Below are 13,605 nucleotides of genomic sequence, written 5' to 3'. Positions count from 1 at the left end.
TGAAATTCTCAAACTTGAGGTTTGATGCTTTCTCTTTGATTCTCTCTTGATTCTAATTGCTTGATGTTTCTTGTTGTTCATCAATGGCTTCTAAGCTTGCTTAAATACACCTTGAATCACTTCTGAAAGTTGGGGATGATTAGAGAAGATAATATAGCCATTTTAGTGTGAAAACAATTAATAAAACAGCTTGGAGCGTGGGGGGAATCGGTTCCCTAAGTGTAAAATTCAAATATTTCGACTGTTACACAGGGAGAGAATCGGTACCCCCTGGGGGGAATCTGTTCCCTCCGAGCATACTGGAATTCTCGGAGGGCCAAACCATTCAGGGGGGGAATCGGTATCCCCTTGGGGGGGGAATCGGTTCCCTCTGAGCAATCTGGAATTTTTGGCTTTGAAATGGTTCGAAATACTTTGTAAAATTATTTTGAAATTGTTTTAAGATTAAAACTTAATTTTACACTTGAGTAAGGATTAAAAATGATTTTTGAAAGATTTAGAGTAATGTTTTGATATTCGAATAATTATATCGAATATACTTAGAAAATCTTTTTGGAAAATCTTAAAATTCATTTAACTTAATTTGTTATATCGAAATATCAAAATATTTTCAACAAATTCGGTTAAAACGACCTACCACGAAATTAGTAGAGAACAATTTTTTTTAATATTTAATAGTTAATTCGATTTGAAATCAGTTAATTAATTGAAAATATTATATATATATATATATATATATATATATATATATATATATATATTAAATACATATTTTAAGTTCAATTCTATTAAGAATTAAGACTAATTTATTTTACAATCTCACTAGATCCATCAAATTACGAAGATATAATTAAATTTTGACACAAATAAAAAAATATCTATATTAAATTTAAATGAATCTAATTAAAAAGTATATTGAAAATTTTATTAATTCGATCATCGATCGAATTAATCAAACTTTATTCAATTCGATTCGGTTAAAGAAAAAATTAATTAATTCGATTAATAAAAATTGGATATATTGGTGATTGAATTACATTAATTTAATACATATGGTGTCAAAACATTTTTTTTAAAAAAAGGTGAAATTTTCTTAATTTTTATTATTATATATAAAATTTATATAAGAAAAAAATTAAAAAAAAATTAGGGTTGTCAATCGACACCCCTCAATGGGTACCCGCTCCGTTAGTGCTTGTATAGTCATTAGTGTTTGAACCGTTATTTCTAAAAACAACAACGATTCTTTAAATCAATAATATAAGATGATTCATACTAATATTTAAATTACTTTAACAAAAATATTATACTTTTTATACCATATTTTATTACATCGTACTAAAACATTTCTTAACCTAAATTACCTATCACAAAAAATGTTATTGGAAATATTAATATTTTTTTTAATATTTCCTGTAAAACGCTACTTAAAATGTTATTTTTTATCAGAAATATTAATTTCGCTACCTAAAATAAATATTTTCAATATTAATATTTTCAGTAGAAAAAATAACATTTTAGATTATGTCCAATATTAATATTTTCGATAAAAAAAATAGTTGTCCCTTGTTCTCATATATAATGGGATAAGGGGAGGTAAGATAGTAGGCTGCCCCCAACACTAAGTTGAGAGCAGTTTCCGTAGGAGACCTCCAAATTATGAAATGCCCTCCATGAGACTGTATCCCACAATCTCAAAGTTAAGAACCTTATTCGATAAAAAATAATATTTTAAATAATACTCTAATCAAAATATTAAAAAATTATTAACATTTTCGATAATATATTTATATTTCTAACCTTATATTATTGTGGCTTTCCTTCTACGTCCTGGAACAATGCCAAGGGACGCAACACAAAGAATCAAAGCATAAATATCAGCGGGCTTTTGTAAACCAACCAAAAATAGGAAAGCAAAACATGGCTGCAGCTTCTTCTTCCTCTATCTTCTCCAATCCCTTGACTTCTCAACATTGCAACTCCAACAAGAATAAGCCCTGCTCCGACCTTTCTGCGGGCGCTCTCAAGCTGGGTTTTTTTGGTCCCGCCACTAACACCGCCGCTGCATCACTGAGATTCAAGAAGCCGAATTATGGCAAAGGATCGCCTTCTGGTTTCTCTCTTGTGTGTAAAGCTGTTTCGGTTAAGCCTGACACCGAGATCGAAGGGCTTAACATTGCTGATGACGTTACTCAGGTCCCATTTTCATGGTTTAATTTATGTTTCTCTTGAATTTCTGTCGTGATTGAGAAATGGGTTGCTTTTATTTTCGGAGAATTTGTCTTTCAGTGTTTTGCTGGACTATATTTTTGAAGTGTGTCGGATTGTTTCTTGGAAATTTTCAAGTTCTGCCTTCTTGGTTCTTAATTCTGGTGCTACTACATGGTTTTCTGGTAGATTTTGTGGATTAAATTTTGTGCTTTCTTGTAGGTTGATTATTCGATAGAGTCGACTGAGTTATCTGGTTTTTTTTTTCGAGTTCAATTCAAGCTGTTATAGTTTCCCTTTAAATTTAATTATAAATATTTAAATGTTACTGGCGTAACTGATTTTCGTCAGGACATGAAATTTTTACTTGGCGGGAAAAATAACGTGAATAAATAAATGTTTTTTATTTAAAAAAAAATTGGTAGTCGCCATTGATCTTTTTGGGTTAGTAAGGTCAAATACTTAAAAACAATCTTTTAAAATAGTTTTTAAGAAAACATAATTTAAAAGATAAACTGATCTGAGTATAACAAAAAATTTTAGTAAAAAATGATTCGTGGTCGATTACATTTAGAGAATGATTATCACCCCTATAATGTCCAAAATTAGTACTCGTTAATTATAAATTGTCTCTATTATGAGAAATTTAAAAATTCAAAGATATATTTATAATCTTGTTATTTCAAATTTATTATTATAATTTTAAGAAAATATATTAATTTATATATATATATATATGTATATAAATAAGATATTTTTTTATTTAAAAATATCAGAAAATAACTTTTAGGTGCTTTAAGACAGTTCTTTTCTTAATATTCAAAAATAAATATTAATAAAACATTTATATAAAAATAATTAAAAATAGATTAATATATATATTTTATAAAAGTAGGATATTTATTTATTTAAAAATATCAGAAAAAGACTTCTATGTGCCTTAAGATAGTCATTTTCTTAATATTAAAAAATAAATAAATATGAAAATATGATTATTTTTCCTAAAAATAATTTATATAAAATCAAATTTATAAATAGGATTTTTATCTAAAAATATAATAAAATAAATATCACTTATTATATAAATATTTATGACTAAACAACAATACTAATAATAATAATTAAATATATTAAAAATAAACATATAAAATTAAAATATATTTAAACATATAAAATAAAATTTGTAAAAAAAATATAAAAGTATTAAAACTAGTGACTAAATTATAACATATTAAAATTAAATACACCAATTTGTAATTAACTATTTAAAAATTACAGGGACTAAACATGCTATTTTACATTTAATTCAGTGACTAAAATAAAATTATATCAAATTCGAATATTAAATTAAAACAAATTAAAACATGTTGTTCGAGACTAAAATATTATTTAACAAAATTATAAGGACTAAATCTATTATTTACCTAAAATATATATTATTTAATGTAAAGGATTAAAATAAATAAAATTAAAATTAAGAAACCGAATTGAAAAGATCTAAAATTTGATTAAGTGACCAAAATATAAGATTATAGAATTGTAATGGCAGCGGGTATAGTTTACCCATTATCAAAATTACACAAAGGCCCTCACCAAAACTAAGTCGTTTTGGTGAGGATATTTAAACCCTATTATAGCTGGCCCTTAAGGGCCATTTTCTCATTTGTTCTTTCCTCTTCTCTCTCTAGCTGAGAGAGTTAAAAAAATCTCTCGCATCTCTCTAGGATTCCCTCACCGGAGGGAATCCAATCGTCAGCGGGCAGTTGTCTGCCGCCGCCAATCTCACCGCCAGCCACCGCCTCTGATGGCCGGAAAATATTATTTTACACAGAAATAAAACCCCGATTTTCCCAAGGCCGAATATAGCCTTAGTTTCCTCTAAAAGACTCCTAATCGGAGTAGATCTAAGAAAATACCTTCGATATTTTCAATTTTCCGGCGGCGTTTGATGTTTCCGGCGATGAGGCTTCAAGGGTAAGTTCTTCTTTTCTTTTTTTTCTTCGAATGGTTGATGTTGGTTTTCTGGCTTGCTTCGTGTCTTTTTCTTGGTAGGGGCTCGGTGGCTTTTATAGCCACCACCAGTGATGACTTCGAACTGGGTAATAGAGCGATTTTTGATGAGTCACCGAACTATGTAGTGACTCATCCCATAGCTGTGACGTGGACGGCTGGAGTTGAACTTTCTAGAGCCCTTGGTTTGAACGTGGCAGCGGCTGAAATGGAGTGGAGCGGTGGCAAAAACAATGGCTACCGCGTGGTCCTAGGGTTATGATACCCTAGGGTTTCAAGCTGGTGCATCTGGGACCATTGGATCAAGATTAGATCCAACGACAACAAGCAATGGCGGCTGGGAGTAGAGGGAAACCCTAATATGATTTCAGAGTTTAGCTGGGCCGGTTCTAGTTGGGCCTGGTAGGGTTGGATCGGGCATGTATTGTAAACGGGCTCTGATTTTGGGTATGTAATATGTAATAATAATATTTATTAATAATAATAATATAATAATAATTATTATAACAATTATAATAATAATAATAATAATAATAATAAAATGGGCAAAAAATTTAGTGTTTACAGTTACTATACTAATTGATTTCAATTTAAATAGTTTTTTATAACCATATATAACATACATGTATAGTTATTTCATATATTATATAAATTTATTTTGTAGAGTTGAGAGACTCAATTTGAACTTGAAAATCAATCTACTTATTATTATTATTAAACATTTTGAGCTATTTGAGTCCTAATTTATAACCCAAACTTTTTTTGAAAATTTTTCGAGTTGGTTTTAAGAAATTACTAGTTGAGTCGAGTTAAATTGAGTTTTTCAATTGAGTCCTGTTGAAAAATTCAGTTTTTTTAGTCGAGTCAGTTTTGTTCACCCCTACTTTTGCTACCTCGATAATTCTAGATTGGTGTTAAGATTAATTGATTCGAAGTTCTTTGTTCCTTTCATCAGGATGTTATATATCTGAGTGAAGACTATTTGTTCAGCACCCAGAAAGATTATTTCTTGAATAATGTCTAGAAATGATTCCATTTATAAAAGTACGGTGTCCGAGTCTCTGGTTTTTCTATATGAAACTCTTTACTATTTTTCTCGTAGCACATGCTATCTCAATGGCGAAAGAACCGAACTTGTTTAAATTTAATAATCAATGAACCTTTCTATTTTTGTTTTGCTGAGTTATTTATTTAGTTCTATTGTTTGTTTTGTAACACAGCTTATTGGAAAAACACCAATGGTGTACTTGAACAATATTGTGAAAGGCTCTGTCTCAAATATTGCAGCCAAGCTTGAGATTATGGAGCCATGTTGCAGTGTGAAGGACAGGCAGCAAAATTTTTTCATAAGCATCATGTAGCTTGTATGCATTAGTTAGCAAGCTCGTTGTCTGCTAATAGTTAAAAAACATTACCTTGAGATCTAGGAGAAAATGGTTGTTATTTTTGCTGTACCCTCTGCTAAAGGTTTGATTAGGATATCTTTTAAGTGGAGTTCATTCATGCAGTCTTATTCGTACATATATGGACGGACACAAGATTTTATGCTGGGGGGAACTTATAAAATTTTACGAGGAGATGAACTTATAAGATTCTAGGGGGCTTACAAAGAAAATATCTAAAATATATGATAATTTGAAATTTTTAGGGGTGCCTCCCGCCCCGGGGTCCATCCCTGCGTACATGGGTATTTAAGTTCTTCTCAAGCAAAATTCATTCATTTATCCTTCCTTAAATTCCAGAATCTCCTGGATGAGGCTCGATGCTATCTGTTCTGTCATTAAACTTTTAATATAAGGAAGACCAGACGATTAACAGCATTTTTAAAATTGGTTTCAGGATAGGGTACAGTATGATTGCTGATGCTGAGCAAAAAGGACTTATAACAGCTGGAAAGGTAATGGGAGGTAGATGGGACTTCTATCCATGTGTGCTGTATGTTAAACAGCAAATATATAGTCACGATTTGCTTTCTCACACCGTTTTGAATACTTTGTCTTATTCGGCATTCTTGGATGGTCTCTGAAAAGGCAAGTTGGAGTTTTGTTTTAGGTGTAGGCTCTCACTGTTAGATCAATATGCTCTGCTATTTCAACAATCTTGAGTTCATCAGTTATGCCTAAAACTGTGGCTTTAAATATATACCGTGAAGCATTCAGAATTTCACGTCAAATTAGGCTGTCCTGCTGCAGAAAGAGAGGCCTACCTTTATAACATAAGGTCCGAGTGATGTGTGGCCCCATATAGGCCTGTATTTTACTATATCATCACACCAGTCACTAGGCGTATTTCTCGTTTGACTTATTTGCTCCTGCATGGACTCATGACCCAGCCTTACATCTTATTTTTTGGTTTTTCGTTATAAGTTTTTAGTGTCAAAGTCCTGTTCTATTTTCTTGCTAAAGGATTTCCTAGCTCTCTATGTTGTCCACTGATGAATAGAGCCTGTGCTCCGATCTGAGTGGAAAAATATGATATAATTCTTTTTATCTTTTCTATTTTATCATTTATATGCTTACATTTTGGAGATTGTGATTTAAATTTAAAAAGGTCCTTTCTAGATCAATCTTAGTCTCCACTACTGTTAAACTCATGTGCGATTGCTACTTTTTTTAATAAATGTGGTTACTTATGCGCTGATGCTCACCATTTACTCTTAAACATCTTTAGAGTATTCTTGTGGAACCTACAAGTGGAAACACAGGCATCGGCCTTGCATTCATCGCTGCCTCAAAAGGATATAAGCTTATCTTGACAATGCCATCATCAATGAGTTTGGAAAGAAGAGTTCTTTTGAAAGCATTTGGAGCTGAGCTTATTTTAACTGATCCGGCAAAAGGCATGAAGGGGGCTGTTCAGAAAGCTGAAGAGATTGTGAAAAGCACACCCAATGCCTACATGCTTCAACAGTTTGGTAATCCAGCAAATCCTAAAGTCTGTATTTGCAACTCCTTATTTGTACCATGCTGAGTTTTTGAGGCCTTGGTAAAAAAAAATCATATTTCTTTTTTCAGATACACTATGAGACAACTGGCCCAGAGATCTGGGAAGACACCAGAGGCAAAGTGGACATTTTTGTTGGAGGGATTGGAACTGGTGGAACTATATCTGGAGTTGGTCGGTACCTTAAAGTAAAGAATCCCAACATAAAGGTGATTATCCACTTTTAACAGACTCTGAATGGAATTTATATCACATGCCCCTTCCGAACATTATCACATTGAATTTTGGAGATTTATTTTAGAGAGTTTATGATCAAAGTAAATCAATTTTTAGTATCAACTAACACTACTGATTTTCTGTAAGGAATTCTTTTCATTTTATTTTTTTTCAAGAAGGGTCTTGCCTTATTTTCCAACCGAATAATTGATTGTTTGTTTATGACTTTGGATGTATCAGGTTATTGGTGTCGAACCTACAGAGAGCAACATACTTTCTGGTGGAAAGCCTGGTAAGAGGAGATAACCTTCTTTTTAATATAATTATCTTCATGTGTCAATTTTTAGGAATATGCATCTTATATTGACACCCCACCTTCTCCTTTTCAAATACAGGTCCTCACAAGATTCAAGGGATTGGAGCAGGGTTTATACCTGGGAATTTGGACCAAGATGTGATGGATGAAGTTATTGAGGTCTGAGTTCTGTTTTCCTTCATGGCTAAATTTTGTGATTTCTGTATATTACTTTTATGTGGCCTTACTGTCACCAAACTGGTAGTTGAGGTTTTCTTAGTATTAAGTTTCTGTATTGGCTTCGGTTCATGAAATCACGTATCCTTCTGATGGATTTGAATTGACAGATATCCAGTGATGAAGCTGTTGAAACTGCAAAGCAATTAGCCCTTCAAGAAGGCTTGATGGTAAATTCTTATTCTTCAACTTTAAAGTGACTTCAAACTTTGGACTGAAAGCTAAAATAAATGGACCTTTACCGACATTAATTTGTTATTGCCATGTTGTTAATCCTAGCAATAGGAAGTTAATACAAATGGGAAGCAGTCATTTCTCTTTATACATATGACCTTAGTAACTCAAAAGCTTGACCTAAGCTTAAACAATCGGAAGGTTCTTGGACTTGGCTCATTCAGGTAGTAAGCCATATGGTTTGTGTTTGAGGTAGACTTTCGAAACCCTTTGGAAATAAAAAATAAAAAAATGAGCAAACAGAGACGATTATATTCCGTTTGAATATCATGTTCTACATGTGCTATAACATGCCTTCATTGCTAATTTGATTCATTATACTATGTAATATCAGGTTGGCATATCCTCTGGTGCAGCAGCAGCTGCCGCCATGAAAGTTGGGAAAAGACCGGAGAATGCTGGGAAGCTGATTGCTGTAAGTATTCTTTTTGCATATACCAAGAACTTGACCTGCAGTTTTCAAGTAGGATTCTTGTATTTTTGGAAATCATAAACATCAAATAGAACGTTAAAGCTAGAAACAAGTATGAAGGTTTCATCTTTTGTTAAACTATAGGAATGACATATATCAAACAATCGTCACGGTGAATAACTGAGTGATATTAAAGAATGACATGAATTAAGATTTGCAAATTCTAAAATTAAGGAGTGGGAAGTAAGTAGAAGCTTCCAAACATAAGAATAGTGAACTTTGGATCGAAGGTTATGTAAAGTTGGCTGTGGTAGTCTGCTAGAAAATAGCTGGGACTTGGTCTTTCCTCGTAAAAGTCTCATCTGAATACGACCAACATGAAGCCAAACCCTTATGTTATAATTGTATGTCATGAACCTGCCTAATTTAGGTGTTATTCCCGATGTTAACCCTTCCCTCATCTTGTTTTGTTCACTTCTTTGGTGCACTTGTACGTTCATGCACGCCTGTATAAGGAACTAAAAGCAAAACCGACTTGTCGGTGGCTAATAGTTTTAACTGTATTCTTAATTACCTGACCGATGCTCTGTGCGTGCGTGCATGGATTATTAAGCGATTGTTTGAACAACTGCATGCTGAATCTTTTCCCATTTTTGGTAGCTATACAACTGTTTTCAAACATTTAATATGATATAACTTGCAAGTATATGAATACCTTCAGGTCGTGTTTCCAAGCTTTGGTGAGCGATACCTCTCCTCGGTACTCTTCCAATCTATTCGAGATGAATGTGAGAAAATGCAGCCTGAACCATGAAGCCTCTTTGTATTTTTCTATGAACAAAAACAATTTTTCCTCCATGGAGATGTTGGACCATTTTGGTAATGGTATGTAAACCATTGAGAAGGCATTTCCTTGAAATTCTTCAACTATGAGTTATGGCAACAATAAATTTGATTAGAATTCTGCTGCAATTTCATAAACAAAATTGTCTGATATTAAAGATCTATAAAACAGTTCCTTACTACTGAGTTTTTTTTTATTGTTCATTTTCTTAAAGTATTCGGATATTTCGATTCTTCATTTTGTTTAAATGTTCGGCAAATTTTTTAATTCGAGTTCGAGAATAACATCCTCAGATCATTCTTCACATAAAAAGAACTTCTGATAAAAGTTAAAAACATACCCATGTTATACACACATTGGTATTCATCCGAATTCAAATAAAATATGTATTGCCAAGAGCAAGGTTTATTAATAAACGCATGAAATCAAGAAGCAGTTTCTCAAATTCAAAGCAGAATCAACTGCCAAGAAGAAACTGTCACAAAAGGTCATTAGTTTAAGGGTATTGTTGGCCAGATGCCCTATAACATATAATCTCAAGCTTTGAGTTAAAAATCTGTAAGTAAAATTCTGGGCTCAAGCACTGATGTTGAAAGAAGACTTCATTCTCCTGACAAGGTGTGGCAGTGTCTTCATGTTATCCTCGATCGACTGGTTGACACACGACTCCATCTCATTGACTGCATCGGTCTTATTTTGTTGAAATTTAGCCGATTCAAACTTATCTTGGCAGACCATCAAGGGTCGGTTTAACCTTTCCTACATCCATTACAACAATTATCCATCAATGTATTATTATGGTGTAATATCTGGATGAAAGGTCAATAGAACAGAATCTAAACATGGAGAATCCTCAGATTGCCAAGGTTGTTTTCTCCAGAATAAAAGCTGAAGAATCATACACCGAGAATTCTCTAACATTGGATACAACCAATGGCTATATGGTGAAATAAATTTATCGAATGATTAACATAAAGTCCCAATTGAATATTTGAAGATACTATCATATCAACAAAGTGACTAGCAAAGCAACAGGAAAACACTTATGGATTTCAACTTTTCTAAAGAACTCATTTCCCTCTTCTTTTTTAGTTGGTTCCTGTAACAACATCCAAAATCTATGATACTAAGGTAGATATTAAGTTCCAGCTACTTTGGAATCATTAATCACATTCAATCAGGTGTGAACTACGAATCGCTTTCCACTAATAACTATTTGTCATTTTGCATCTTCTTCAGAACTTACAAACAAACCTTAAGATGTCATATGCTTCCTTTGAGCATTTTCTAATGAGCATGAAACGGCAGTAGCTTATCATAGATTTCTATCTTGACTTAACAAAAGGGGTTGGACATCAGTTCAATGATGCTTGATGTGAACATTTCTCGAACATCATTCAGAATCATGGGCAGCCTACTGGATGATTAGAGTAGAGGGACAGTGTATTGCCATTCGATCACATCCACTCCACAGATTAACTATTCTCTTTCCAGAAAATGCATGAAGTGACAGAACAAATGTAAGGGGCAATGGGTTCAAGTTGCTAACTTTAGGAAACCACCCTTCTAAAACAAAACTCCAGAGAAAGCATAAAGTACACAGACTAAGAGCAGCTCGATCTTAATACGACCATGGAAAGGAAAGGTCCCTAAATTTGTTAGGACAGAAAGAAATGGTAGGGTGGAAGTAAGAAAGTGAAACGAAAATTTTAACCATAGAAAAGTTGGAACTGTTCAATGAAGAGAACACTAAAGCCCAAGCATCTTCCTTGAAACAAAAGTTTGTAAACATGTGAAACTCACTTGAAACTGGGCCATTTCATTCTCGAAATGCTGTTGAGCGTTAACAACAGGAACACTGCAATGTTCAACACAATTGCTTACCTCGTCTTGTTTCCTTGACCTATCAAAGCATTCATATGCACACTTGAAATACGCTTGCTGCAACCACTCATCACAACAAATTTAAACAAAATAAATAAAACCAGCGCAACCAAGAAGGTTATGTCATTATACCCCCAAGAACATGCAAAATATTTAATATCTAAATAAACCAGCAAGTTCAAAGCTTTACAATCTAATAATCAATTTAGTTCCAACAATTCCTAAGCAAGAATTAAACAGAACCCATTTACCAGAAGCAACCAAATAGCCCGAAGAAATCATGGTTTCATGGAAAACATAAGGTTACGGTGACTAATATCAATTGAGAAAAATGGAAGCAAGAAAAAGGGTAAAGATTTGAGCTTGGAAACCTGAAGAGTGAAATTGATGTGGTCTTGGACAGGAGCAAGGTGTGCTTGAGCTGCTGTGTTTACTTCATTAAGTTTCCTCCTCATTCTTTCTGAAACCATTTGCTGTTCTACTGCTGCTATGTGATCCATTTCTTGTCTTCCTTTTTTCCTTCCGGCAATCTGATTCAAGAAAGGGACACAGAGAATTAGTTTTGGGGTTTATAGGGTTTTTGGTTGCTGTTGAGAGGGTTTCATTTAAGTCTCAACTTCTCTCTTGAAGAGTTCTTTGGGTCCAAAACCCCAAATTCAACACCCATTGGGCTCACTTAGCCTATCAACAGTGATGTAAAGGTCTAAGTAGGGATAGATATAAGTCAGATTTTTAACCAAATCAGTTAAAATATTTTGGGTAAATTATATCGTTCCTCTTTGAATCTTATTTTCTCTTATATTTTACTCACTGTACTTTCAATTTTTATAATTTGTTTGTAGAATTTGATTGAATCATTTTGCTCTCTTTGTTATTAATTTTGTAATAGTGTTATTATATGACACAAGCATCAAAGCGACGTCGTTTTAAAAAACTCAAATATACACCAAAATGACGTAGTTTCGAATACTCTTCTTTCCCTCCATTTTCTCTCTACTTTGCAAATAAGATGTTTGGTTGCGACCGACGATCACCACGTCAATTTTCATTCCGGTCACTGTTTACTGTCGTTGATGGTGGTCATTTGGTCTCAAAATTCATGAATCGATTCGTCTCGACCCCTGAATCCGAATCTGGTGATTATTTCACCGGAATTCCAAAAACTTGTGAATCTCGACTGAAACGTTTCATCTTCCTCACTTTATATCTCCAATTCATGAACTTTAGAGCAAGTTCTGACAAAATGGTGGTCGAATTTGGACTCAATGTGTCGATTCGAAGCGACTAATGAAATTTGAGACCGAACGACCACCATCTATGACGATCGACGGTGGCCGACAGTGACATCTAGTCACTTTCTATTTTTATTTTATAATTGGTGAGCATATTAAAGGAAGAGTAAAGTTCAACGAGCAAATTAGAAAAATTGAAAATACGGTGAGTAAAATAGTAGATAGAGTAAAGTTCAGTGAGGAACAATATAATTTACCCAAATGTTTTTTTCACCCGAAGTTTGATTCAACTCGGGTTTAGAATAACTTCATCCAATCCTAATTTCGATCTACTTTTTAAGATAAAACTTAGATCTAGACCTGATATATATATATTTCTTAGTTTTTTTTTGATAAAATAAAGATCTACGTGAAAAAAATAATATTATTACAATTATCCATGAATATATAAGATATAATTATATTATTTAACAATCAAATCGAGTTATGTTAGATAATATAATTAATAATGACATGTGGACTATGGGTTGCAGAGGATCAATGAAGAGGTGAGGGATTGGATTAATGGATCGATGGGGCCCGAGCACTAGAGTATTGTAGAGGGAGAAACGCTGTGGTTTGGTTGAGGAAGTTTTCGGATGAAGAACTGTGATTGTTCGCTTCTAGGACACGTTCTCGCTACGATCCCTGCGAACAGGATGATAATGGGTCATACGATTCAAGTCGTTGGAGTTGAAGGTCGGTTCTAACTCCTTCAAAATCACGGCGCATGAAATTGCGCATTCCTTTAAACCAAATTATTGGGTCCTGACGAAGTCGATACTCTTTAGATCTTGTTTATTCAATGGTTGTAGGTGTTGGTTTTCTTTTGTGTTATGTTTTTTTGCGTTGTTTTTTTCCTTTTTGCTGGAGGTGTAATTTAGAAACAGAGTGATTGTCGATTGGGTTTTCTAGTAGAAGATGTGGGAGTTTTAGGTTTTTCTGGTTTGTTTTAATGGAGTATTTCTCCATATGAGGATATTCCGTGTTTCCATATGTATTCGATATTATTATTAATAAACTACGATGTATTCTTTTCTTTCTTCTAATG

General features: G+C 33.2%; 2 protein-coding genes across 3 annotated transcripts; one reads left to right on the top strand and one right to left on the bottom strand.

Annotated features, from left to right (window-relative positions):
* Positions 1–1,864: 1,864 nt before the first annotated feature.
* Positions 1,865–9,525, top strand: LOC120175260 (cysteine synthase, chloroplastic/chromoplastic-like). 2 transcript variants are annotated; one of them, XM_039181928.1, is made up of 11 exons: positions 1,865–1,985; positions 2,025–2,196; positions 5,439–5,548; positions 6,058–6,115; positions 6,889–7,152; positions 7,233–7,370; positions 7,618–7,669; positions 7,773–7,852; positions 8,020–8,079; positions 8,478–8,558; positions 9,277–9,525. In XM_039181928.1, exons 1-11 carry the CDS (start codon positions 1,921–1,923, stop codon positions 9,367–9,369), a joined length of 1,173 nt encoding a protein of 390 aa, XP_039037859.1. In that variant the 5' UTR covers positions 1,865–1,920; the 3' UTR covers positions 9,370–9,525. The 2 variants fall into 2 exon arrangements, with proteins under 2 accessions (XP_039037859.1, XP_039037858.1); XM_039181927.1 differs by having other exon boundaries at positions 1,866–2,196.
* Positions 9,526–9,761: 236 nt separating this feature from the next.
* On the bottom strand, positions 9,762–11,879 carry LOC120175043 (protein FAM136A-like). Its single transcript, XM_039181753.1, has 3 exons — positions 11,655–11,879; positions 11,203–11,340; positions 9,762–10,158 (listed from the first exon to the last, which is right to left on the bottom strand). Exons 1-3 carry the CDS (start codon positions 11,781–11,783, stop codon positions 9,976–9,978), a joined length of 450 nt encoding a protein of 149 aa, XP_039037684.1. The 5' UTR covers positions 11,784–11,879; the 3' UTR covers positions 9,762–9,975.
* Between the last annotated feature and the right edge of the window lie 1,726 nt (positions 11,880–13,605).

The sequence above is a fragment of the Hibiscus syriacus genome, unplaced genomic scaffold (assembly GCF_006381635.1).
Source record: "Hibiscus syriacus cultivar Baekdansim isolate YM2019G1 unplaced genomic scaffold, ASM638163v2 tig00112159_pilon, whole genome shotgun sequence".
Taxonomy (NCBI): Eukaryota; Viridiplantae; Streptophyta; class Magnoliopsida; order Malvales; family Malvaceae; genus Hibiscus; species Hibiscus syriacus.
The sequence above is the reverse complement of the archived record's forward strand: the minus strand, read 5'-3'. Positions and strand labels throughout refer to the sequence as shown.

Excerpts from the sequence above, each read along its gene's own strand:
- LOC120175260 (XM_039181927.1), top strand. The coding sequence starts at position 1,921 with ATGGCTGCAGCTTCTTCTTCCTCTATCTTCTCCAATCCCTTGACTTCT. Across the intron at positions 6,116-6,888 it reads GACTTATAACAGCTGGAAAG|AGTATTCTTGTGGAACCTAC; the intron begins GTAATGGGAGGT and ends AAACATCTTTAG. Across the intron at positions 7,371-7,617 it reads TAAAGAATCCCAACATAAAG|GTTATTGGTGTCGAACCTAC; the intron begins GTGATTATCCAC and ends TGGATGTATCAG.
- LOC120175043 (XM_039181753.1), bottom strand. The coding sequence starts at position 11,783 with ATGGATCACATAGCAGCAGTAGAACAGCAAATGGTTTCAGAAAGAATG. Across the intron at positions 11,341-11,654 it reads ACATCAATTTCACTCTTCAG|CAAGCGTATTTCAAGTGTGC; the intron begins GTTTCCAAGCTC and ends GAGTGGTTGCAG. Across the intron at positions 10,159-11,202 it reads ATGAAATGGCCCAGTTTCAA|GAAAGGTTAAACCGACCCTT; the intron begins GTGAGTTTCACA and ends TAATGGATGTAG.